Source organism: Camelina sativa, chromosome 7, assembly GCF_030686135.1.
Source record: "Camelina sativa cultivar CO46 ecotype springtype chromosome 7, ASM3068613v1".
NCBI lineage: Eukaryota > Viridiplantae > Streptophyta > Magnoliopsida > Brassicales > Brassicaceae > Camelina > Camelina sativa.
In genome coordinates this window covers 28,224,558-28,250,957 of record NC_141886.1, presented here as the reverse complement: position 1 = coordinate 28,250,957, position 26,400 = coordinate 28,224,558, and the positions used below count along the sequence as shown (strand labels likewise).

The 26,400-nt window shown below is 35.6% G+C and overlaps 4 protein-coding genes, 1 non-coding gene and 3 pseudogenes across 6 annotated transcripts; 7 read left to right on the top strand and 1 right to left on the bottom strand.

Annotated features, from left to right (window-relative positions):
- Positions 1-347: 347 nt before the first annotated feature.
- LOC147941802 (uncharacterized) lies at positions 348-1,572 on the top strand (annotated as a pseudogene).
- On the top strand, positions 348-3,268 carry LOC147941800 (uncharacterized). Its single transcript, XM_087460211.1, has 2 exons — positions 348-371; positions 2,066-3,268. Exon 2 carries the CDS (start codon positions 2,702-2,704, stop codon positions 3,266-3,268), a length of 567 nt encoding a protein of 188 aa, XP_087316337.1. The 5' UTR covers positions 348-371; positions 2,066-2,701.
- Positions 1,951-2,692, top strand: LOC147941801 (uncharacterized). Its single transcript, XM_087458649.1, has 2 exons — positions 1,951-1,956; positions 2,066-2,692. Exons 1-2 carry the CDS (start codon positions 1,951-1,953, stop codon positions 2,690-2,692), a joined length of 633 nt encoding a protein of 210 aa, XP_087314775.1.
- Positions 3,269-5,172: 1,904 nt separating the features above from the next.
- Positions 5,173-7,916, top strand: LOC104702762 (inositol-3-phosphate synthase isozyme 2). The gene is made up of 7 exons (XM_010418677.3): positions 5,173-5,723; positions 5,861-5,929; positions 6,006-6,389; positions 6,485-6,827; positions 6,908-7,084; positions 7,185-7,373; positions 7,460-7,916. Exons 1-7 carry the CDS (start codon positions 5,536-5,538, stop codon positions 7,640-7,642), a joined length of 1,533 nt encoding a protein of 510 aa, XP_010416979.1. The 5' UTR covers positions 5,173-5,535; the 3' UTR covers positions 7,643-7,916.
- On the bottom strand, positions 7,874-9,562 carry LOC104702763 (uncharacterized). Its single transcript, XM_010418678.3, has 4 exons — positions 9,245-9,562; positions 9,107-9,167; positions 8,854-8,998; positions 7,874-8,356 (listed from the first exon to the last, which is right to left on the bottom strand). Exons 1-4 carry the CDS (start codon positions 9,447-9,449, stop codon positions 8,102-8,104), a joined length of 666 nt encoding a protein of 221 aa, XP_010416980.1. The 5' UTR covers positions 9,450-9,562; the 3' UTR covers positions 7,874-8,101.
- Positions 9,563-9,617: 55 nt separating this feature from the next.
- On the top strand, positions 9,618-9,691 carry TRNAI-AAU (transfer RNA isoleucine (anticodon AAU)). Its single transcript has one exon. It is a non-coding gene; the product is annotated as a tRNA-Ile (tRNA).
- Positions 9,692-15,813: 6,122 nt separating this feature from the next.
- Positions 15,814-16,998, top strand: LOC147941799 (ethylene-responsive transcription factor ERF056 pseudogene; annotated as a pseudogene). Its single transcript, XR_015561294.1, has one exon. The product of XR_015561294.1 is annotated as an ethylene-responsive transcription factor ERF056 pseudogene (transcript).
- A 2,604-nt stretch (positions 16,999-19,602) lies between these two features.
- On the top strand, positions 19,603-20,928 carry LOC147941798 (uncharacterized; annotated as a pseudogene).
- Positions 20,929-26,400: the final 5,472 nt, after the last annotated feature.

Sequence of the window (26,400 nt, the reverse complement as noted above, 5' to 3'; positions counted from 1 at the left end):
GGATTGAAATAGCTGCAGCTATCGTATGAGAGGTAAGATATATCTCTGATTCATGATTTTTATGTGTATCAATGGAGATGTGATGGCTTGGTTTGATTTCTTAGCTTATGTTGTGAATACATCGAATTTAATGGTTGCCATTGTTTGATGTTTGATCTGTTTTAGCATCCAAATCTGTTTCTTCTAGCTATTGTCGTGTTTTAGGTTGTTAGTTTTAGAAAGAGAACATGAAGATGTTTGTCTTATCAGATACTACAAATTGGTTTGATGGTTTTGCAGTCTCGCTCATTTACTGGTTACGATCATTTTTTTGTGTGTGTAGGACATAGAACTTCTTCAGAAAAACAATGACAACTATCCCTGGCACTGATGTGAGTATCTTCCCCTCTAAACTCATATTAGTTAATGCAGTTTTATAGTGTAGGTTGATTTTTTACAAAACGTATGTTTATATCACTTAAGAATCTTGCATGGAGTGATGAGCAAACCCGTTTCTATCTCCAACTAAGAATTGATGAGAAGCTTAAAGGAAACATAAGAAAACAGAATGTGAATGATGTTGCAAGACAATCGATCATAGATAAGTTTTATGAGGTCTATGGGGAAAGGCATCCTTGGAAAAAATTTGGGATCAAATATACTACTTGCAAGAAGCAGTACGAAGCTTTCAAGAAACTTACTCACAACAGAACTGGACTTGGTTATCATTCAAATGGGAGCATAAACATGACTGATGACTGGTGGAACGACCGATGTAAGGTATGTAGATTTCTTATTTGGTTTGTAAAACTTATTCTTAAGCTTCTCCTTATTTGTTTTGTAAGTGCTGATGTTGTCTAAGCTTCTTGTTCTGCGCTTGCATTGATTTATTTTTAAACTTATTCTTAAGCTTATTTATGAATCCAGTGATCATTTTTTGTTCTCATTGTTTTGTTCAGGAATTTCCAGGAGCAGCTAGGAAAATAAAATATAAAACCAGTTGCAAATGATTTGATGGAAAAAGTCTTTGGTACAGTTCATATCAGTGGAGCTGAGGGTTGATCTGCACAACAAGGAGAAGAGCAGTTAGACGCAATGCATCGGAATCAAGATGATGATCCTGATGATGATGGTGGATCAAGGCAAATCCTTCCTACTCAAGATGTTGATCTTGATGATGATGGTGGATCAAGGCAAATCCTTCCTGATGGTAATGGTTCCTCAGTTTCCACTGCTAACATTGGTCCCTCATCTTCAAGTAAGTCAAGGGCTAATAGAAAAAGATCAAGGTCTGCACAAGCAAGAGAAGGTGTAGCAGAAGTGATTAAGAACAATGTTCAATCACGAGACAATATTCTTTCCCACAAGAACCGACTAATAGAGAGCCACCCTGAGTTTAGTTGTTGCCAGCTTCGAGCTTTGAAGGTTCTACACTCTCTGCCTGCTATAAGAATGTGGTCTCCCTTATACAGAGCATCAATTCAGCATCTGAAGCAAGATATTTCTAATCGCCAGACATTTTTATTCTATGAAGATGATGAGAATAAGGTTCTCTACTTGGAGTTTGCAACTGGTGAAAGCAGGGATGCATGAATGAAGCTAGAGAAAGAGAGGCCTTCAATGACATGAATGAAGCTAGAGAAAGTTCTCAACATTTTTATTGTTTTTGTAAACCTAATATCTACTCTTATGTTTTCTATAAACTCTAGTGTGAGTGTCTACCAGTATTGCCTTATGTTTTCTGTAAACTGTAATGTTTATTTGAGATTTCTCAACATTATGTTTATTTGAGATTTCATTATGTTTATTTGAGATTTTATGATGTGTATTTGAGATTTTATGATGTTTATTTGAGATTGTCTTCCAATGTCCTACTAATTTTGGTCACAGGTCTATCACCTGGAACTGAGGAGCAGTCTTTGAAGGCCTTTTACTCTAGCTTCATTCAAGTTCTTTCTCAGATTATTCATTATGCAGGTACGTTTTGGTTTTTTTTTAAGTTTCATGCTTTCGAATGTTTAAGTTTCATGCTTTCGAATGTTTAAGTTTCATGCTAACCTCTGATACCATTTAATACAAATTGTAGGAAACGTTAAGGTGTTTGATTGAGGATGATGACATGGATTTGGTATTAGAGGAGGAAAACTACATGTATGCTCTTATAGAAGAAATGTATGGAGTGAAGGAAGTTAATATTGACAGACAACTAGTGAGGACAAACAGAGGTGAAGGATGGTGTCGTGTGCATCGGTTTATATTCGAGTCTAAGGTACAATGCTTTGATATTCTGTGCATGAACCAGTCAACATTTAGGAGTTTATGTAAGAGGCTATCGGAACAGTATAAGTTAGAGGGATCTTGCCATATTTTTCTTGAAGAGAGTGTTGCGATGTTCTTAGAGATGGTTGGACAAGATCTAACTGTACGCGTCATAGCTGAGCGATATCAACATTCACTCGATACAGTGAAGAGGAAGTTGGATGAGGTTTTAAGTGCTCTATTAAAACTTACAGCAGATATAGTGAAACCTACAAGGGATGATTTGACAAGTGTTAGTCCTTTTCTAGTGAATGATAGCCGATATATGCCTTATTTTAGAGACTGCATTGGTGCCCTTGATGGTACTCATGTGCCAGTTCGTCCTCCATCAGGGAATGTAGAGCCATTTAGAGTTCGAAAAGAAGAAGCAACAATGAATTTGCTTGCAATATGAAATTTTAGTATGAGATTTACTTATGCTTATGTTGGAGTTCCCGGGAGAGCACATGGCACAAAAGTGCTAACATATTGTGCTACACAAGAAGCTTCTTTCCCTCATCCTCCGCCTGGAAAATACTATTTAGTGGACTCAAGGTATCCAACTAGAAGTGGTTACCTAGGCCCTCATCGCAGAGTTAGATATTACCTAGACCAGTTCAGCAGAGGAGGACCATTGACCAACAGTAGGGAGCTGTTTAACCGTAAACATTCTGGTCTGAGATCGATAATTGAGAGAACCTTTGGTGTTTGGAAGGCCAAATGGAGAATTTTTGACAGGAAGCACCCTAAGTATGAGCTGAATAAATGGATTAAGATTGTGACAGCAACAATGGCTTTCCATAATTTTATCAAAGATTCACAAGAGGATGATATTGATTTTTTACATTGGGAAGTGGTGGAATCATATGAACATCATGGTGATGAAAACGATGGACATGTTCCATACATACCTGCTGGTGATAGAATGATGGAAGATGTGTGTGATTCTATCACTATGGAGATGGCAGAAGGAACTACACTTCCATATTAGAAGGTATGTGCTCGGTTTTATGCTCTGTATATGGGTTAGTAAAGCAGAGACTTCGTTGTTGTTTGTTTGTTTGATGTTACGTAAAGTTGTTTGTTTGATGCTATCTCATTTGAACCTGTGGACGGTTTGTATATAGTGCTATTATTGCTTCTGCATTTATAGCAAATACTTTGTTCAATAGCTTTTACTTTTGTTTAGAGTCGTGTGCTGGTTGTGTTCTATTTACAAATTTTTTGTCGCTGATTCTCCTACATGTCTTTGTTATGCAGAGAGAAGTACGGCGATGGAGATCACTCAGTTCCTACTGGCCGCCCAGTCAGCCGATGCAAGAATCCGTACTGAAGCAGAGGGTAGTCTCAGGCAATTCCAAGAACAGAACTTGCCGCAGTTCTTATTATCCCTGGACGTGTTTCTCTTTCTATTGCTGAGACTCCAACCTCGAAGCTTCTCCTTCGCTTCACAAGTTTTTATTGTAAAAACTTATAAAAAATTGTTATAAATAATTTATATTGGCATAACATGTTTTATATCTTATAAAAAATTGTTATAAATAATTTATATTGGGATTTCTAGAGTTTTTGTTTGGTTTTGAATAAAAATTTATGTATATGTATTTTAGATCAATATTTAAAATTAATATGGTTAAGATTAAGAGTAAAAAATTGTTAGATCAAAACATGGGTAGTTTAGTCATTATTCTAATCAAATCCATTTAGATGAGAATGTAAAATAACCAAACAAACATATTTCCATTCAAATGCATCATCCAAATGAACCATTTTTTTTTTGTTGAGTCATTTGACATTCAAATGAATCATTTGGATGAAGCTTTTGAATGGATCATTTGAATGAATCACATAAATGGTGAAACGAACATGACCTTAATACCTTTTTTTTATCTCTATTTTAGTTGTTTGTACCTAGGCTTTCAAGCTTACTATCTCTTGTGTTGTAGCTTGATCCGGATGTTGTTCGCTTGTTTAAGCAACATATCGTGGTTTTCTATCCTCCTATGTAATTTTGTTGATTGTACCATGCTCTCTTTAGAAGAGAGTACCAAAAACCTTGTAACTTAATTGAATGGAGAGTTTGTTGACCACAAAAAAAGAAATTAATGAACTAAATAAAACCCAGAACAATTTCGCTTCAATTCCCAATTTAACCAAAAATATCTATACAAAACCAAAAGAATGAAATTATCAAAACCACTTGAATCCGCAACGAATAAAAAAACCGTAGATATTTTGGCTATAAATGGTTGCTTAAAATTGAAAAAATAGATTAAACAAAATTGGGTTGAATATTATTCAACTCATTCATCTCCAAAATACAATGGTCTAATAAGTTGAACATTTGTTGCTGTAGGATTAGTTTATTTTTTCAACTTTCTAATTTGATAATTTTTTCCAACCTCTTTAACATTTTCAATGCAAATGATAAAAATTAGTTAAACAATTTTTTTTAATCTGTCCAATCTGTTCAGCAGTGCAACCATTTGTATCCTTTGTATTTATTTCGATTTTATTTTGCGGATATCATTCCGTTTTCAGATTTTTTACCTTAACCGAACCAAAAGCCATTTGTAGTTTGGAACTGTTCTGTTTTTATGTAATACCCAAAACTGAACCAAATACCAAATTTAGGTCGGTTCGATTGAGTTTGGTTTTTCGGTTCTATGATTAATGTGCCCACTGATTCTTCATCCTTGTAAGCTGCTACTTTACTGTTAACGGAGACGTTAAAAAACCACACTCACGCGCTCTCATCAGACGTAACAGCACATCTTCGCCACGTGTCCATCCAACAAGACCAAATTCCACACAGCAGATCGCGTGGCGTCCACGCGTCTCTCGGCGATGGAAACGATGTCGCTTTTAAAACCCATCGTCCCCACGACAACAACCGTCTCTTCTTCCCCATCCCTGGTGAAGAAGAGAAGGAAGGAGCCTTCGAGTGTCTTCACGGGTTTTAAAAAAGGTTCACAAAAAACAAAAAAGAAACTTGTCTTCACGTTGATCACGCCACGTGTATGGACCCAGCTTCCATCGTGTCTCTCACATTCTCGAATTCACCCACACTTGTGGCTTAGCTCCCCCTCAAGTCTCTTTGGGCTTTAGAGTGGGCTCGAACTCGAACCATCGTTAACACAGAGAAACCGCCACGTGTCCGTTCCTCCTCTTGCGTTCTTTGTCTATATATTATCGCTCTTTGCTCGTCGATTCGAGATCACACAATCACACAAACACAGAGCTTCAAAGAAAACAAAAATGTTCATCGAGAGTTTCAAAGTTGAGAGCCCGAACGTGAAGTACACAGAGAATGAGATTCACTCGGTGTACGATTACGAAACAACAGAGGTTGTTCATGAGAATCGTAACGGTACATACGAATGGGTCGTGAAACCAAAGACTGTCAAATACGATTTCAAAACAGACACTCGTGTCCCCAAATTAGGGTACAACCCTTATTTTAATCCTTAAAAAAGTTTCAATCTTTAACTTGTTTTGTCCACTCGAATTCATCTGGGTTGGTGTTAAAATTTACGAAATCTCATTCACATTTTTCGATTTTATGATCTTTGGTGGTGGATAGGGTTATGCTTGTTGGTTGGGGTGGAAACAATGGATCAACACTAACCGCTGGTGTCATTGCTAACAAAGAGTGAGTTTTTAAAAATGGAATCTTTCATTTCGATTTTGGCTTTTGTGATTAAACTTGGCAAGCTTTGTTATTGTAGAGGAATCTCGTGGGCGACTAAAGACAAAGTGCAACAAGCTAATTACTTTGGTTCACTCACTCAAGCTTCTTCGATTCGTGTTGGTTCTTACAATGGTGAAGAGATCTATGCTCCTTTCAAGAGTCTTCTTCCAATGGTCAATCCAGATGATGTTGTGTTTGGTGGTTGGGACATTAGTGACATGAATTTGGCAGATGCCATGGCTAGAGCCAGAGTTCTTGACATTGACCTGCAGAAACAACTTAGACCTTACATGGAGAACATGATCCCACTCCCTGGAATCTATGACCCTGATTTCATTGCTGCGAATCAAGGGTCACGTGCCAACAGTGTGATCAAAGGTACTAAGAAGGAGCAAGTAGATCACATCATCAAGGACATGAGGTAATCATATGATATATAACCTTACATTACATATGTACAGAGAGTTGTTAGTTAGTTTAGTGTTTGATGTGTTTGGTTTGATGGAATCTTTATAGGGAGTTTAAGGAGAAGAACAAAGTGGATAAGTTGGTTGTGTTATGGACAGCCAACACAGAGCGTTATAGCAATGTGATTGTAGGGCTTAACGATACGATGGAGAATCTAATGGCTTCTGTTGAAAAGAACGAGTCTGAGATCTCGCCTTCTACGTTGTATGCCATTGCTTGTGTTCTTGAAGGCATCCCTTTCATCAATGGGAGTCCTCAGAATACTTTTGTCCCTGGTCTTATCGAATTGGCTATATCGAGGAATTGTTTGATCGGTGGAGATGATTTCAAGAGTGGTCAGACTAAGATGAAATCCGTTTTGGTTGATTTCCTTGTTGGAGCTGGCATCAAGGTAAAAGAAAGAAACCCTCTTTTTTGTCAAGTAAAAGGTGATTTATCGCTAAGATTGGCCTTTTTTTTTTTTTTTGGCAGCCTACTTCAATTGTGAGCTATAACCATTTGGGAAACAACGATGGCATGAACCTCTCAGCGCCTCAGACTTTCCGCTCTAAGGAGATTTCCAAGAGCAATGTCGTGGACGACATGGTGGCTAGTAATGGCATTCTCTTTGAGCCCGGTGAACACCCTGACCATGTCGTTGTCATCAAGGTTTGATTTTGAATCAGAGGCCAAAGTCATTAATTGCTCCTTTCTCTTTTACTCATTTTAAAAGTCTTTAAGTCTTGCTATTGTTCTGAATGTTTTGCAGTATGTACCGTATGTTGCGGATAGTAAAAGAGCAATGGATGAGTACACGTCCGAGATATTCATGGGAGGGAAGAACACAATTGTGATGCATAACACTTGTGAGGACTCTCTTTTGGCTGCCCCAATTATCTTGGATCTTGTTCTTCTCGCTGAACTCAGCACCAGGATCCAATTCAAAGCCGAAGGAGAGGTTTGTATTCAGTGAGTTAGTACATGAGAAACCCGGGATTTGCTTTAAACCAAATTTTTGAATGTATAAATCTTTTTATATTTCAGGGAAAGTTCCACTCTTTCCACCCAGTAGCTACCATACTCAGTTACCTCACAAAGGCACCTCTTGTACCACCTGGAACGCCGGTGGTGAATGCTCTGTCAAAGCAGCGGGCAATGCTGGAGAACATTCTTAGGGCCTGCGTTGGGCTTGCTCCAGAGAACAACATGATCATGGAGTACAAGTGAAGGATGAAGATGAGGAAGAGGGACTTAAGACCTTAGGATATGAAGACTTATATGCTCCATTGTTTCGGTTATATATATGAATGTGTGTGAGAGAGATAATATGGGGAAGCTTGGCGTTAAATTGTGTGATATGGATCTAGTCGGTTTATTTGGTGAGAAGATTAGCTAAGCTTTTGGATCAAATATGTAAAAGAATTAAGAGTAACTATGCTTTTGTGTCTCCTTGTAATATAACCAAATTTATGATCTATTGTATGAATATGGGTTTTCACAATCACAATTCCTGTATTTATCTCTCTCTCATGAATTGTCAATAGAAGACAGCAATAAAGACACAAAGGGCATAAGAAGCTCATACAAATGTCCAAATCATAAAGCTTGGTCTTGTCTACTATTTCGAATAACAGAAGAAGCATTAAAAGATGAGCATGTGGCAAGTGAGACCATTTATGTGTGAGATCAAGAACTACCAGCAGAAACCATCATGAACTCGCCTTCGCAAACCAAAGCGCCACCCACATAAGCTTTACCTTCCATCTTAGCAAGCCCGAACCGTTTCTGGAACTTGAGAAGAGTCATCCTCATAACCAGTGTGTCCCCTGCAATCACTGGTTTGCGGAATCTCACTTTATCAATACCGGCAAAGAAGAAGTTATCTTGAGAGCCTCCTACTTCAGGCTGCAGCATTACTATACCTCCCACTTGCGCCATTGCCTGCAATATACAAACTCAACTTTTCAGTTAAGTGACACTTCAAGTCCTTTTTACGACATTATACTAACACGACTGTGGAAGTGATCCTTCATCTAGCATACTGTGGCCGATCTATTCGGATTCTACATTTGAAACCTATATCAACTCAGCAAAATCACAACCTCTTTCAAGTTTTAAAGTTCCATCTATCAGTTCCTCCATTGCTTAAAGTACAAGTTCAATTTTGCACATATTTTCACACAGCTGATCTTAAAGTCCCTCAACAATAATATACTCATCACTATTAGTCACAAAAGGACCACTCAACTCAATCACCAACCAGATGAAGATCTTTACACTAATTTATCAGAATCCAAGACCAACATCAAAACTAGCAGAGCATCTACTTCTCGTCATTGTTAAAACCCTTCTTCCACTAAATTTATTTGAGCTTCTTGAAGACAAAAGTTTGCAACTTTTAAACAAAGTAAACGACTTTTTTTTTTATTAAAAACTACCTCAATCATGAGAACACCAGGCATGATGGGTCGCTCAGGGAAATGGCCAGGGAAGAAATTGTCATTGATTGTGACATTCTTAATAGCTACAGCAGAAACACCTGGTGTATACTCTATCACTCTATCTACCAGCAGAAACGGGAACCTAATATAAAAATCCATCAAAAGGATCAATGTTTTTTTAAACAATGGGGTTCAAACAAAACACATCAAATCCTCCAAAGCTATTGTCTTTTTTTTTTTTAAGTTTTACCTGTGAGGCAATATCTCTCTGATTTGGTTAATGTCCATAACCGTTGGGAATGCTGGGTACTCTGAAGAATTATAGAAAAACACAGATTGAGATTCGAAAGAATGTCAGAAACATCAGGGAATTGAGAAAGAATCTTACTGAGTTCGATTGGTGTATCTTTTTCGGATGTGGTGTTATCGCCATTTGTAGAACAACGAAGGGAGAGGGGACTGGATCGTTTGCTGGGTAGGAGAGACACAGAGTGAGATCTGGAGGAGGAGAGATGCAGAGGCTGATGATGGTGGTGGTGATGACTCAATGAGTCTGAGCCTAGGAAGAATACGGAGTTGGAAGTAGTAGCCATTATTATCAAGTTAACAGTGAAGGGAGTTTAAGAAAATGTGAGATGTTTCTGTACTGTGTTAAAGAAGCCTGAAGGTGAAGGAGCGGAGAGTCCAAAGGTTTGCCGTTTTAGGTAAGCAGATATTTAGTTTAATGACTTATAACTGAAACTGGAGATAATAGAACAAATGGCCTATTAGCTCAGTTGGTTAGAGCGTCGTGCTAATAACGCGAAGGTCACAGGTTCGATCCCTGTATAGGCCACTTTATAATTTGTTTTTAAATTGTTTTACGTTATTTACAACATTAAACACATATTCCTTCGATACTAGGGGTGTTTTCATCGGAATTGTGACTAAATAAATGATTGGTATAATTTTCTTGGTTCACAAAGAATCAATATTTTATAATGTAAAGGTTCATGTCAAAATTACTAATTGACAAGATCTTGATACATGTCAATTATATCATTTAGATGTTGATATATATCAATTGTAAAATTATGAAATTTTTCGAAAATAAAAAGTTAAAAATTCAAAACCTATTAGTATAATTTTTTTGGTTCACAAAGAATCAATATTTTATAATGTAAAGGTTCATGTCAAAATTACTAATTGACAAGATCTTGACACGTGTCAATTATATCATTTAGATGTTGATACATATCAATTGTAAAATTATGAAATTTTTCGAAAATAAAAGTTTAAAAATTAAAAACCTACCATAAAAATAAAAAATTATTATAAGGAAATTATATATATATATATCTATCAAAAAATTCGAAATTGTAATATTGTTCATTTATTTTAATTTTAAGTTGCTAATTTTACAAGAAAAATAATCACTTTTTATATAAGATAAAAAAATATGATTGTGAAAATTATACAACTAACTACTGTTTCTAGAAAAATGTAAATATTCACCTTTACATGAAGAAAGAGATTGTTGAAGCAAAATATTTAAAATAAAAATAGATCGTTTTATATTTTTTTTCACCAATCAAATAATTTATTTAAAACAACTGATATTGTAACAAATAAGATAGGAGTATATAAGATTAACGTATGTGTTTTTGTAACTATAAAAATGTTAAGTGAAGAGACATATAATAGGTTATTTAATATTATCATAAAGACAATTTGTTGGTAGTAGTAAAAAATAATGAGTATATTTTAATAGTAAAATATATTTGTGTGTACAAATACACTTCAAGTGGTAATGTAGATAGTAGATTTGTAAATGGATATACATTAGTATATTATAGCAAAAAAAAACAACTGTTTTTTATAACTAAAAGTTTATCTCTTTACTTTTATACATTGTTTTTACTTACGAAAAGAATTAAATAAATATTCTTTGTTAAATTTAATTTAATTTTTTAATAAATTTGAACTCATGTACAACTATTTACTTAACTAAAAGTGTATCTGTTTACTTTTTTTTTTCATGCAAACAATAAATTAAATAAAATTCCTTGGTTAGTTGCCGAAGCCGAAGGGAAGAGGTTTACAAAAAAAACTTCAGAGATAAGAAAACGCGAAGCACGAACAAGACAATTCACCTTCGTATTTGACGCACATGGGATCCAAGAGATGGAGAATAGTTGGAAGGACTCCAGCGAGTTGAACTCATCAAGCACGTTGGAGAAGGACGACCAATCTTTAGGGGACTGAACCATAGTGAGTAACTCAGCACAATCAGTCTCGAAATGTTGACAAGCGATCCCTGCAGTACGTATCCGCTCCATGGCCCAGTACAACGCTTCTAACTCCAAATGCAGGGGGGAGGGGCTCCGTCTTAGAGACTTGGCCCCCAACAACAAGGTTCGCTCCTCACCAACGCAAAACCATCAGTCCAATCCTGAATGCTCATTGGTTGATTTCCAAGAACCATCAATCTGACAACGAGGTGAAGAAATCTGGACATCCGAACACGGATAAGGAGCTGACATGACCGCCATAAAAGAGAGTGCCTCTTCCTAGGCTAACTTAACGCCTAAAGTCTGAGAAATTATATCATTCACCTCGATCTCTAAACCTTGAAAAACTTTTTTATTTATGGCCTTCCGGATTGAAGAAGTTGATTAGGATCACCCTGTTGAAAGGCATCCATACATAAAACAAAATCCAAATTCCAGTACACCGACTCATATGGAAAATGTGTACAAAGTAAATTGTGCTCGAACCTTACGTAAAGACCCAAACACGAAGCACGAACAAGACAATTCACCTTCGTATTTGACGCACGCGGGATCCAAGAGATGGATAATAGTTGGAAGGACACAAGCAAGTTGAACTCATCAAGCACGTTGGAGAAGGACGACCAATCTTTAGGGGACTGAACCATATTGAGTAACTCAGCACAATCAGTCTCGAAATATGGACAAGTAACCCCTGCAGTACGTATCCGCTCCATGGCCCAGTACAACACTTCTAACTCCAAATGCAGGGGGGAGGGGCTCCGTCTTAGAGACTTGGCCCCCAACAACAAGGTTCGCTCCTCACCAACGCAAAACCACCAGTCCAATCCTGAATGCTCATTGGTTGCTTTCCAAGAACCATCAATCTGACAACAAGGTGAAGAAATCTGGACATCCGAAGACGGAGATGGAGCTGACATGACCGCCATAAAAGAGAGCGCCTCTTCCCAGGCTAACTTATCGCCGAAAGCCTGAGAAGTTATATCATTCACCTCGATCTCTAAACCTTGAAAAACATTTTTATTAATGGCCTTCCGGATTGAAGAAGTTGATGGGGATCACCCTGTTGAAATGCATCCATACATAAAACAAAATCCAAATTCCAGTACACTGACTCATATGGAAAACATGTACAAAGTAAATTGTGCTCGAACCTTACGTAAAGACCCGAACACGAAGCACGAACAAGACAATTCACCTTTGTATTTGACGCACGTGGGATCCAAAAATTGATAATAGTTTGAAGGACTCCAGCGAGTTGAACTCATCAAGCACGTTGGAGAAGGACAGCCAATCTCTAGGGGACTGAACCATAGTGAGTAACTCAGCACAATCAGTCTCGAAATGTTGACAAGCGATCCCTGCAGTACGTATCCGCTCCATGGCCCAGTACAACGCTTCTAACTCCAAATGCAGGGGGAGGGGCTCCGTCTTAGAGACTTGGCCCCCAACAACAAGGTTCGCTCCTCACCAACGCAAAACCATCAGTCCAATCCTGAATGCTCATTGGTTGATTTCCAAGAACCATCAATCTGACAACGAGGTGAAGAAATCTGGACATCCGAACACGGAGATGGAGCTGACATGACCGCCATAAAAGAGAGCGCCTCTTTTCATGCTAACTTATCGCCTAAAGCCTGAGAAGTTATATCATTCACCTCGATCTCTAAACCTTGAAAAACTTTTTTATTTATGACCTTCCGGATTGAAGAAGTTGATTAGGATCACCCTGTTGAAAGGCATCCATACATAAAACAAAATCCAAATTCCAGTACACCGACTCATATGGAAAACCCTCTGACGAGACAGGAGTCAGAGATAAATCCCAAACTTCACAAGAGCGAGGGCATTCAAAGAAAACATGACTAATAGTCTCAACCACAGAATCACACAATTTACACCAAATATCACATTGGACACTTTGGTGTATCTACTGACTTTTATAGATAATTTTAATTTATTAAAAATATTTATTTTAAATTCTTTGATAAATTTAGTTTTATTTTAAAAACTCTAAACCCGCACATCGGGCGGGTCCCTAATCTAGTGTAACATAAAACTGGACCACATAATAAATTACATAATAAAATATCTAATTTGTATACCTTATTTATTTGACACACCAACATTCACATGGTTGATATATTAGTGGTATGGTAACTCATTCTTATTTTCCTCTATCCCGTACGCCTTGAATGTATTTTTGTCCACAGAACATAACAATAACATTTTAACAAAAAAAAAAAAACATAAAAATCCCTTATATAATAAAACGGAAGTACACAACATTGTTTTGTAGATTATATAATTTAATAAGTTGGTTACAAATAGGTTATAGATTAAATTTTATTTTATTTGTATAGTCTGGATTTATTGTTTCTAAAATTATTAAAGAGAATATTTTAAAGAATCATTTGATATCATCTAACTTACCATATTAATTTCTTTTATTAAATTATTCATCAAATAAAATCCTTTGATATCTAACTTAACATATTAATTTGTTAATTATTATTATACTTCATCTCTTTTTTTTATATATGAGCCTATTTTGTGGAAAAATAAATTATCATATTATTTATTATAATTAAAAATAGTTTTATTTCCGGATATACCATAAATTGAATTTTTAAAAACAAATATAAATGATTCAGTCTACAAAATATTCAATTTTTATTAATATTATTCTTTAAAAATAATATCTATTGAATTAAAAATTTTACTGAGTAATGGGTCAAAATTTGAATATTTAAAATCAATTTGATACTTTTTGTTGAATTTTATAATTTTATATAATATAATAAACTTTAAATCATTTATTTTGAAATGTTTTTAAAATATTGAAACTTGATATTAAAGTTAGAAACTATATACACTGTAAATTGGTTTGTAATACCAATGTCAATAATATGTCACTATAATATGAAAGAATTTAGAAAAACCAAGTATATTAAAACAAAAAATATAACAATATATTAAATTACTCATAATATAATAACTCGCTTTTTAAAACCAAATTCACAAACCAAGTATCTTTTTCAAGTCATCATATTTAGCATATGATTTTATTGCATAATATTTTATCTAAAAAAAACTTTTAAAAACAATCACATAAATTATATTTTATAAAAAAATTACAATATAAATAAAATGAATTTTAACCCGTGCTCTAGCACGGGTCTTAATTTAGTAACATTATAAAATGCCAGATTCCAAGAGTTCTTGTTATTTGGTACTAGAATCTCACATATGATATATTATGAAACTTTTTTTATCAATCGCTTCGTTTGCTGGTTAAATGGTTCAAAGGCAAAATGGCCTTTCAATGGATAAGGCATGGGCGTTCGGATATCGGATCAGATTCGGTTCGGATTTTTCGGATTTCAGATTTTTTGGATATTGACTCTAACATCCATTCGGGTATTTATAAAATTCGGTTCGGTTTCGGTTCAGATAATTCGGATATAATTATCGATAATTAAAATTAAACCAAAAATTATTGAACAATGTTTTATTCAAATATTTTTTAATCTTATTGTACCCAAATAACCATACTAATAAAGTATTAGAACAAAAAAAAAGATAGAAATTAAGTAAATGACAAGGTTTTCACAGAACCATACAAATACATAAAAGATATAAGGCATATCTATCGGAATATCATATTATTTCTTATATATTCGGTTATATTCGGAAATCTATTGGATATCGGTTCGGATCGGATAATATCCGATATCCAAAATAATGAAAGTCAAGAACCGATCGGTTATTTCCTTAATATCGATTCGGTTTTAATCTGCTTATTTCGGTTCGGATACAGTTCAGATTTTTGGATTCGGATTTTATGCACAGACCTAGAATGGATCATAGAATCAACATTTTTGACAATTCATTTGTTTTGTTTTTCTGGCTCTTAGTCTCTTACGATTATTATTTGTAAAATATGTTATGTTTAGGGTTTAAATTTTCTAAATTATTAAATAAAAGTTTTAAAAGAAATAACAGTGAATGTGAAAAGCACGTAGCTATAACAATAACTCCCCAACCAACCATGTGTGTTAACTTCACCATTTTATCTTCAACGTTATCATAAGAAAAAAAAACTTTTTTTGAAAGTAACAATCTAAAATTTAAGAATTAGATTTTTTAAAAAATCGTATTTCGAAACAAAACATAAAATTACATAATCAGGTAAGTTAACTAATTTAAAAAATAAAAAAATAATCAGATTGTTAAAGTTGTAATTTACTTTGATGGTTAGCTTCCCTTCGCGAATTATCTCTGGCTTCTCTTACTTCCTCGCAGGAAGAGACCAACTAATCTATCAAACAAAAAAATTGGTTCAATTCAATATTGACTCATTGGAGAATGAATCATTTAAATGTTTTTAAACCATTTTTTTTTTCATCTCCAATACCGAGTCATAAATTACGTCTTAAAACTTGAAAAACATGTCTAAATACAACCCATTTAAAACATATTATTATATTTCTCTGAAAACGACTAGATCCAAAGCACATAGAACCATGGCATTTTCCTATTGGCTTAATTTCGTCCATGGAAATTAAAGAAAACTAAAAAATGAAAGATTGCAGCTGACGATTACTTATTTTTTTATAAAATAAAATATAATTTGACATTTGTGAGAATTAATTGTATAAAAATATATTGAGACGAATTCAATGGACACAGCAGCAGCTTTAAAAGGCCGAGAGCTTCAGAACAAGCAAAGCCACGAGCGCCCCAAAAAAAAAGTTAGTTCACATTATAAGTTTTTGAGTTTTTCTTTGTTCTACCCTAAAGTTCCGTTTTGATCAATTTCACCCCTTTCTTAGTTCATCCTCTGTCTTGTCTTTCAAAAGTGTTTCTTGATTACGGTTTCATCAATGGCGGCCATAGACATGTTCACAAGCAACAAAGATCTCTATTTCAGTCCTCTCATAGAAACTGCTCCAATTTCTTTCCATGAATCCAACGCAAGTTCTGGTACTTTTAACCAACCTAAGCCTCTCGGTCTAAACCAGCTCACACAATACCAAATTCACCAGATTCAGGACCAACTTAACCATAGACGCAGCACAATCTCAAACCGAATCCGAACGACGAGCTTCTCACCTTCTTCCAAAACCAAGAATCTCTACAGAGGCGTAAGGCAAAGGCACTGGGGAAAATGGGTCGCTGAGATTCGTTTACCCAAGAACCGGACCCGTCTCTGGCTAGGAACGTTCGAAACCGCCGAAAAAGCCGCCTTGGCTTACGACCGAGCCGCTTTTCAGCTCCGTGGAGATATCTCGAAGCTTAACTTCCCGAACCTCAGACACGAAGACGTTAATCCCCTCCCTTCCTCTGTCGATGCCAAGCTCCAAGCTATTTGCAAGAGTTTGAGAACAACAGAGGAAGCGTGCTCTGTTTCGGATCAAACAGAGGAGACTTGCTCTGTTTCAGATAAAACAGAGTTTTTACTGCCAAAAACAGATCATTTCGAGACAAAGGAGTTCTCCGATGTGTCACCAAGAACCGAGAAGAGCTCGAGTTCGAATATGGCATTCCTGGATTTCTGGGACTCGGAGTTTGAAAAGACCGGGAGCTTCGGGCTGGTGAAGATTCCTTCTGTGGAGATTGATTGGGACAGTTTGCTTCGGGCTGGTGAAGTTTCCTTCGGGAGCTTCGGTGGACAGTTTGCAATTAGCAAACTGTCCGACTCTTAAAGTCTGTTATTGTTCTTCTGCAACTAAATTTTTTAACAAGTAGCAGAGGATTTGGTAACACATTAGTGAACCGAAATTATGAATTTAGCATGCTGCATGCATAAGAAAATAAGATAACATTCAAACAGTTTTATTTTTCTCGCCACTTAAAACATGTTTCAATCCTCTAAGTGAAGATATCTAGTTAGTTCAATATATATATCTTTGGACACGCGAAATAAAAGATCTTCTCGTATTCATCGGATAATGTAATGTTGCATCAAATAAAGATCAAGCAACTCTAGATTGGTAAGTTGCGGAATCTTTCATTTGTCCCTCCTCCCTTTATAAAAAAAAAAAAACATTTTTGCGCTTATTTTGGTGTTCGGAATGGCATATAGTAGTCAGTCTTTTATAGAAGATATACCTTGGGCCGTTGAGGTCAGCTAGTGCCTAAATCAAATCCAAGGTTTGATGAAATATATAAACCAGGCCCAAAGGATAAGTAATTGCTAAAGGCGATTAAATACTGTTGTTAACCATATTTCCAGGACCATGTTTTGCTGAAGGAAATGTAACTTCTTCATTAAAGCTATTTCGAACATAAAAAACAAAAACAAAAGAGGTTCGTAGTAATATTGTTGGGGAATATTGTTGCCCAAAGTATGATGTTTTTGCAGAAATTTTCCACTTCATAAATTCCAATCTGAAACAACTTGTTTTGTAAAGATACTATATGATGCATCATCATTACATTTTAGCCAATCCATGGGTGGTCTTTCCCCATCCAATTAATAGTTTAATACTACTTAGGAAAACTTTTCAGAATTTGTTTTTCTTTTTAATTCATCAAGCATTATATATATCTGTGTGTAACTGGTATGGTGGATATATATGTATATACTAATAAAAGTCATATAGTATATGTTAAATTCATCAAAGTATGTTTTCTTAAATCCAACAAATTGATAGGACATTTCAACCACTAGAAAAACACTGTATCACCCTATCTGGTTTTTAATCTTTGAGTTTTCTAATATGATATTCTCTTGGAAATATCCATACAAAAATTAGCAGACGTTATATTTAATCTGCTTTTTGATTAGTTCACGTAAAACACTGGCTTTTCACAAAATATCTCCATCACCAACTATTTCCGTTGGAACCGTTGAAATCCTTTGATCTACAAAATGCATGATTACTTCAATGGTTTTGTCTTTGTCATTTACTTATTTTACATCCTCTTGGCGATTTCTATATTATATATTTCCAACGAGGTGAAGAGATTCTCAAATCTTGTGGGTTCCTGATCAATATATGTACTCTAGACTAGAGAGATAGTATATAGTATATATTATATATACAGTCTTTTATATGATCTAATTTTATATCTTTAAAGACCAATCAATAAATAATAGTGGTTGGCGAAAATAAATAAATTAATAGAGTGGTGTCTTCTATAATAATTTCAATCGTTTACATGTTTTGGGTTCTTAATTACCAAATATATAGGATATGGAAGATTTATACGTAAAACAACATAAAATTGCATTTTAAACTAAACTAGAATGCTAAAAAGGGAAAAACTGATAAAAAAAAACACATTTTTTTTTTTGCATTACCTTATTATATGTTTATTTTGCAAACAAACCTATATAATTAATACGCATATGTTATTGATTTATGATGCTAAAGATGTCCTTTGGGAAATCAACACTAAAATCTATTGTTTGCTGTGTTTTTGTTTGATAGATCGTGTAGATTAGTGATTATATCCATTGAAAATTTGAGGTACATTTGAAAGATTAGCGACTTTTGGAGTAAGTGAAGAGTTACCTAAGACATTCTCCTTTTAAGACATTCATTGATAATGCCATTATTGTATGGAGACACTGGCTTCTTTTGTTGTTTAAACAGTTTTTTTTTGTAATGGCAAAAATGGCCCGATTGATGAGACAAACACTATAAAACTTTTAAAATTTTATTGTTACAAATTAAAGTCTGTATTATATGAATATATGTAATGATTAGATGAAAAGTCTTTCAAATTCTTCTTCATCTCAAGAAAAAGAGAATCAACAAAAATGATACACACACATTTTGACTAGAAGCAAGAAAAAAAAAATTACAACCAATGGACCAACCTCCGAGGAATGTTATGTGGTGTTGTACCAAACCAAAGACTAAAGTAGCCTTAGTACTAGTTATAGTTTTTCCGCTGAAGAGGCAAGGTTTGAACAAAGTGGTTAAACAACTTAAAGAAGAACAAAGTACTTGTATGAAAACAGAGTATCAAGTAGATTCATAAGCAGGAGGATTCACGAAAGCGCTAGAAGCATCTAGAAGATCAAGGAGTTTCATGTTTACAATAGGAATGTAAATATGAAAAAAAAGAATAATTTCCTAATCCATAAAGAAAAAAGAAATTGTCCAAATTCATATTAGGAAATAGAATAGGTAGTTTGCTTATTGTATAGTCGATGCCTAGTTCTATAAATAGGGGGGCTGAAGCTTGGTGAAGCTTTGGCACAAACGAGAAAGATTATCTAGCTACTAAATTTTTGTCTTTAAGAAAAAGAGAGCTAAGAACTTAGAGAGAGAGCTTGAGAGAGAGAATTTGAGAGAATAGAAAATTGTTTAGAACAAATTTGTAAACAGATTTTCCATTAATCAAAAGAAAGTTTTTGAGAAACTCTTATTTCATCATACAGATCTATAGTTTTTACACTTTCAATTAGTATCAGAGCAGCGCTTGTTCGGATTACTACAGGTGAGATTCTGCGGACAAGATGGAGAACTACGGAGATTTGCTTAACAACAATAAGGTTGTTTCAGATGATGGAAATTATGGGTTTTGGAAGTCAAGAACCAAATCTATAATAGGAGGAATTGATCGTCTTGCTTGGAAGGCTATTCTAGAAAAGTGGGAGGAACCGACAATCAAGGATGAAACCGGACAGCGAGTATCCAAACCTGAAGAGGACTGGACTGAAGAAGAAAAGAAGAAATCCAAGTACAATTCAAGAGCATTGAGTGCTATTCATTGCAGTGTAGGAAGGAAACAGTTCGATCTAATTCAGGGGTGTGAAACTGCTAAAGAAGCATGGGATATTTTACAAACCCAGTATGAAGGAACCACAAAAATGCAAAGCTCGAGAAAAGACATGTTGGCTTCACGGTTCGAAAATCTAAGGATGGAGGAACATGAATCAATATCAGACTTTAGTTCAAAGTTAAGCGCTTTAGCTCAGGAAGCAATAACTCTTGGAAAGACTTAAAAGGATCAAAAGCTGGTCAAAAAATTCCTAAGGTGTCTTCCTTCAAGATTCATGGGATACAAGACTGCACTAACTGTTTCTCATGATCTAGACAGTCTCAGTTATGGTGAAGTGGTTGGAATGCTGCAAGCTCATGAGATGGAGCTTAATGGAATTAAGAAACCAAAAGGCATAGCTTTAACGGTTAGTAGAGACACATCTGATCAAGGAGAAGAAGATGTCGTGAGTTTGTTGGTAAGAAGATTTGATCGAGCATTAAGAAGGATAGAACAAGGTATCTCACAAAAGAAGACAGGAATGTTCAAAAAGACCAGCGAAGATAAGAAGGCTGATATGCAGTGTCATGAATGCAAAGGGTTTGGACATTTCATTTGTGAGTGTCCAACGATTAAGTTTCGAGATGCAAAGTGCACAATTTGCAGAGGTATAGGACATACACAGGAGGGTTGTGTGAGTAACCTTAAAAACAAGAAAGAGAAGTCTATGATAAGTATTGAAGATGATACAAATGATGATAATAGCAGTGAAGAAGAACTCATGAATCTAGTAGCTATGGTGGGGATTACTGAATTTGAGAATAGAGTAGAGGTGACCGATTCTGAATCAGAAGATGAGGAAATTCTTGATATTGTTCAGAGTTACAAAGAAGTGCGCGAAACACTCATCACCCTGAGAAAAGAAAATCAAGACTTAATCAAGGAAAAACTTCGTCTTGAAGCTATGATTGAAACACTACAAAACGATTTGGTGGATGAAAAGAAGATTGCTAAGGTTTCAGTGGATCTAATGAAAGAAAAGTTGATTTTATCTGCAAAAGCAGACAAGCTCGAGGAATAACTAATTAAAGAAAAGAAGAAATCCTCAGAACTTCAATCTGAATTAGATCAGCAACACAAATCCACATGTTCGCAGGAATGAAGCAACTTGATGAGATTTTAAGCTATGGTAGAACTGAGAAAACACATAGAGGGTTGGGTTTTATTGAGATTTGAAACGACCCGACCCATTTAAAAAAAAAAAAATAATTAATAATTAATAATAATGATAAATAAACTACAACTAGTGGTCCCATATCCACTAGCCACCTAACCACAATCACAACCAAACAACAGAAATAACCAATATCAATAACAATCCAATAATAAAATAACCGATAATCAAATATAACAATAATCCAATAACCAAACACCAGAAAACATGAAACCAGCAACCTAGCAATGTTTTCTAACGACCCAACTCTAGCAACCTAACAATGCCAGACAACATCCAATCGAAGAACATCCTCCTCTTCATTGCCTTGATTTCACAATCACACTTTGCCTTTACCTGCACCACAAACACAAATTGAGATGCATGAGTATTTGATAAACAATCAGTGAGGCAATCCTCCCATCTACTGGGCTATACACACAATCAACAATAATTCCAATGTCCAAACAATCAACACAAACAAACATACAAACCAGGAAAACAAACATCATCTCGCAGGAAGGGAGGTGTCGATCGATGCTGCTTAACTGGTGTCGACCGATACCAAGTGGTGTCGATCGACACGACCTCTGCAATCGCGATCCGCACGAAGCCGAGAGTCGAATCTCGCTCCCAAAACTCCACCAAATCGTCCAATACTCAAAACCCAAACCGTAAACATCCGTAGGAACCTGTTGCAATCAATCCCATCAAGAGAAACACACAAAAACAGCAACAAACAAGCAAGAACAAGGAATTACAGGCTTAGATCAGCCATGGTCATGCACTCACCTCTCTACAAGAAGATTATGACCAACAATGAACGAATCCACACTCCCAGCAAGCTTCCCACACGATCCTAGCCTTGAATCCTCACTCCCACAGCAAGATCTCACCCACAAAGCCTTGAAATCTCACAATCTCTCTCTAGAACCTCAAGAACAACTTTCTCTCTTTGTTTTCTCTAAAAACGGCGAGACAAACACCAAAACACGATCTAGGTCGTTTTTCTCGCTTAGTAGTCCGGTTCTGTGGTTTTCCTTAAACCAAACCGACCAAAATCGACGATTAAATCAACCTGATCGAACCAGATAACATTGGTGTCGATCGACACCCATCCCAAAAAACTAATAATTGGTTCGCGGATGTTACAAGATTCAAGGAGACAAGAAAACAGCAACCAAATTTGTTACTGCTGGAGTGTATCACTCTGATTTGGAAGCAACAACATTTACGTCTGAGAGGTCATCAAGTTGTTTTTTTTGTGGAAATTTGAACATTATAAACGCTATTGTTCTAAATTATGGGAAAAGTTTCTAGTTTAAAATGACAAGGGAGATTTTTCTGGAATGGATTTAAGAGACATGTTTGGATAAAGAAGAATGACTATATCAATCAGAAGCAAGATCATCTGGATTTAGGTGCAGCATGGCTATGATTACTGAGGAGCAAGAAGATTCAGAGCTTTGGTTCTTTGACAGTGGGTGTTCAAGGCATATGACTGGAACCAAGAGTAACTTGCAAAACATTAAGAAATTAAAAGGAGGCACAGTAACATTTGGAGATGGGAGTAACGGGTTCATACAAGGGAAAGGTACAACACGTGACACAGAGCTTCCACAACTTGTAAATGTTTATCTAGTTCAAGGATTGCGAGCAAATTTGATAAGCATCAGTCAACTGTGTGATGAAGGATTGACAGTTATGTTTACAAAAATAGACTGCAAAGCATTAGATGAATCAGTCAATGTCAAGTTTTATGGTGTGAGATCAGGAAATAATTGTTACATGTGGCAGAAAAATTCATTCAAATGTTTCAGTGCTCAAGGAAGTATATATCTTTGGCACTAACGACTAGGTCATATGAATATAAGGAACTTAACTACTCTTGTTAATAAGGAAATCATTCGAGGAGTACCAAAACTTAAAGGAGAGGAGAATATGGTATGTGGACCCTGTAATCAGGGAAAACAAGTCAAGATTCAGTACAAGAAGGTACCTGAAGTTCAGTCAAAGTCAATTTTAGATCTGGTTCACATGGATATAATGGGACCAATGCAAGTTGAAAGCTTAGCTGGGAAGAAATATGTGTTTGTGTTAGTGGATGATTTTTCTAGATATACTTGGGTACGCTTTATTCGATTGAAATCAGGTACAGTTGATAGCTTCAAGATTTTAGCTCTACAGTTGCTCAATGAAAGGGGTGGAATCAAGAGAATCCAAAGTGACCATGGTGGAGAATTCTAAAACGATTATATGAAAGAATTTTGTGAACAAGATGGGATTTCACATCAATTCTCAGCTCCAAGAACTCCTCAACAAAACAGTGTAGTAGAAAGGAAGAACAGAACTCTTCAGGAAATGGCAAGAGAAATGATACATGGAAATCATGTTCCTAAGAAATTTTGGGCTGAAGCACTTAACACAGCTTGCGACATAGTTAACAAAGTTTATGTTCGAAGAGATACATCAAAAACTCCATACAAACTATGGAAAGGCAAAACACTGAATCTAAGTTATTTCCATTTGTTTGGGTGTAAATGCTATATTTTGAACGACAAGGACTATCTTGGTAAATTCGATTCCAGAAGTGATGAAGGCATGTTCCTTGGTTATGCTGAGAGTAATACAACATTCAGAGTATACAACAGACGTACAAGTCTTATTATGGAATAAGTGAATGTGGTTTTTGATGACATGTCAGTTTCTGTAGGAAACAATGATGATTCAGACAGTGATACATAACCAGTTAGTGCTACTGAAATACTTAATGACGAATTTGAAGTAGATACCTCTGTTTCAAAATCAGAAGGGATACAACATGTTCATAAGAATCACTCAGCTGACGATGTTATTGGAGACTTGAATGAACAGATGAAGACTCGAGGAGTAAAAATAGATTTTAAGAAAATGACAAGTCATTTCACAACTCTAGAAACAGTTTTCTATGAGTGCTTTGTGTCAATGATTGAACCAAAGAATCATGTAGAAGCTGTTCAGGATGATTTTTGGATTATAGCTATGGAGGAAGAATTGGAACAATTTGAGTGTAATGATGTTTGGGAGCTGGTTCGTAGGCCAATTGATGTGAACATCATTAGGACTAAATGGATTTTCAAAAACAAGATTGATGAAAGTGGAGTTGTGGTACGCAATAAGGCTAGGTTGGTAGCACAAGGATACACGCAGATTGAGGGAGTGGACTTTGAAGAAACTTTTGCTCCAGTAGCAAGACTTTAGTCAATAAGATTTTTTTTGGGAATGGCTTGTATTCTGAATTTCAAAGTATATCAGATGGATGTCAAAAGTGCATTTTTGAATGGGATTTTGCAAGAAGAATTATATGTTGAACAACCTAAAGGGTTTGAAGATCCAATTAGACCTGACTATGTGTACAAATTAAAGAAAGCCCTTTATGGATTGAAGGAAGCTCCAAGAGCTTGGTATGAAAGGTTAACTAGTTTTCTTATGGAGAAGAGCTATATCAGAGGAAGTGTAGACAAGACCTTGTTTATTTTAGAACAAGAAGATGATATCATGATGGTGCAAATCTATGTTGATGACATTATTTTTGGAAGTACTTCTAAGGAGTTGGTGGATCGTTTTGTGAGTAGTATGACTCAAGAATTTGAGATGAGTTTGGTTGGAGAGCTTAAATATTTTCTTGGATTACAAATTACTCAATCTGATCAAGGAATCTTTATCTCACAAAGTACTTATGATAGAAAACTTCTTAAAAAGTTTCAGATGGATAAATGTAAAGAAGCCAAAATACCTATGAGCACTTCATTAAAACTGTCAAAGGATATTGATGGTAAGGATGTGGATGTCAAGCAGCACAGAGGGATGATAGGTAGTTTACTATATCTTACTGCAAGTAGACCTGATTTGTGTTTCAGTGTGGGTATGTGTGCTAAATATCAGTTGAACCCAAAAGAATCACATCTTGAAGCTGTTAAACGGATTATGAAGTATGTGAAAGAGACTGTTGATTTTGGGATTTGGTAATCTAAAGGATCAAATAAAGGCTTAGTAGGATAATGTGATGCAGACTATGCAGGAAGTGTGACAGATCGAAAAAGCACCAGTGGAGGATGTTTCTTTTTAGAAAATAATCTCATTGCTTGGTTGAGCAAGAAACAGAATTCAGTATCTATGTCTACAACTGAATTAGAATATATAGCAATGGGAAGCTGATGTACTCAACTATTATGGATGAAGTAGATGTCAGCAGATTATAGTATGGATTCAGGAGTGTTACAAGTGTATTGTGATAACAATAGTGCTACTGATATTTCTAAGAATCCAGTTCAACACTCCAAAACCAAGCACATTGATGTGAGACATCACTTTATCAGAGAACTGGTTGAAAGAAAACAAGTTTTGATTGAACATGTTGATACTGAAGATCAACTAGCAGATATATTCACAAAAGTTCTAGATTTTAACCGATTTTCAACTTTAAGAAATTCAATTGGAGTGTATGAGATGTGAACATTAATGGAGCTGGTTCATGAACAAGAACAAGAGATTGTCGGGTTTAATCAATTTTTTGATACAAGTGTGTTATTGAAGAAAACCGGTTTAATTTTGTTCGAGATTTATTTTTTTTGGGATATGGTTTGTGCCAAGCATCAGTTATATCGAAAGGAAAAAGAAAAAAAAATCTTTTGTTTGTTAAACATTGAGTGTATCGAAGGGAAGAGAGGAAAAAGAAAAAAAAAATCCTAAAATTGAGAATGATGAGAGCGACTCAAAGAGGATTGGTGAGAGGAGGAAGAAAATCCGAGATGGTTCGAGGTGATGGTGTTTCACATCGACCTCTTCTGATCGACGAATCGAGTGATGCTGACGAAGATCCACCTTTTTTGATGAGAAATGTAGATTCCTTAGGGGATGAATCGACACAAGGAGTAGGAGAATCTGATAAAGATACTTCTATTGATGAGGAGGTGGAGTTTTTTGGTGAGGATAAGGGCAAAGAAATAGCCTCGGACAATGAGGATTTTGGGTTTGAGGAAATCTTTGTGCAAGAGCAACTTGAGCGTCGCACGATAAAACGAAGGAAGGTGAAGCAAGGTTCTACTTCTAAGACTAAGCGGTCAAGATCTGCAGAATCGAGTGACAAGAGTGTTCGTATAAAGGATAAGTTTCGGTCTGATGTGCTTGTGTCAAAAGTCGCTCAAGCAAGGTACTCAAAATTCTATTCAAGGAAATTTACAAAAGAAAGACAACTGGATTTTTCTCAACCGGATGAATTTGGGATTATTAGTAAGATTATGGATCTAGGGTTGCATAGCTCGGTACAAGATCTTACTGTGTATGTCAAAGAGGTGGTTT

Excerpts from the sequence above, each read along its gene's own strand:
- LOC104702763 (XM_010418678.3), bottom strand. The coding sequence starts at position 9,449 with ATGGCTACTACTTCCAACTCCGTATTCTTCCTAGGCTCAGACTCATTG. Across the intron at positions 9,168-9,244 it reads AGATACACCAATCGAACTCA|AGTACCCAGCATTCCCAACG; the intron begins GTAAGATTCTTT and ends ATAATTCTTCAG. Across the intron at positions 8,357-8,853 it reads CTGGTGTTCTCATGATTGAG|GCAATGGCGCAAGTGGGAGG; the intron begins GTAGTTTTTAAT and ends TGTATATTGCAG.
- LOC104702762 (XM_010418677.3), top strand. The coding sequence starts at position 5,536 with ATGTTCATCGAGAGTTTCAAAGTTGAGAGCCCGAACGTGAAGTACACA. Across the intron at positions 5,724-5,860 it reads ACTCGTGTCCCCAAATTAGG|GGTTATGCTTGTTGGTTGGG; the intron begins GTACAACCCTTA and ends GGTGGTGGATAG. Across the intron at positions 6,390-6,484 it reads CACATCATCAAGGACATGAG|GGAGTTTAAGGAGAAGAACA; the intron begins GTAATCATATGA and ends GAATCTTTATAG.
- LOC147941800 (XM_087460211.1), top strand. The coding sequence starts at position 2,702 with ATGAGATTTACTTATGCTTATGTTGGAGTTCCCGGGAGAGCACATGGC.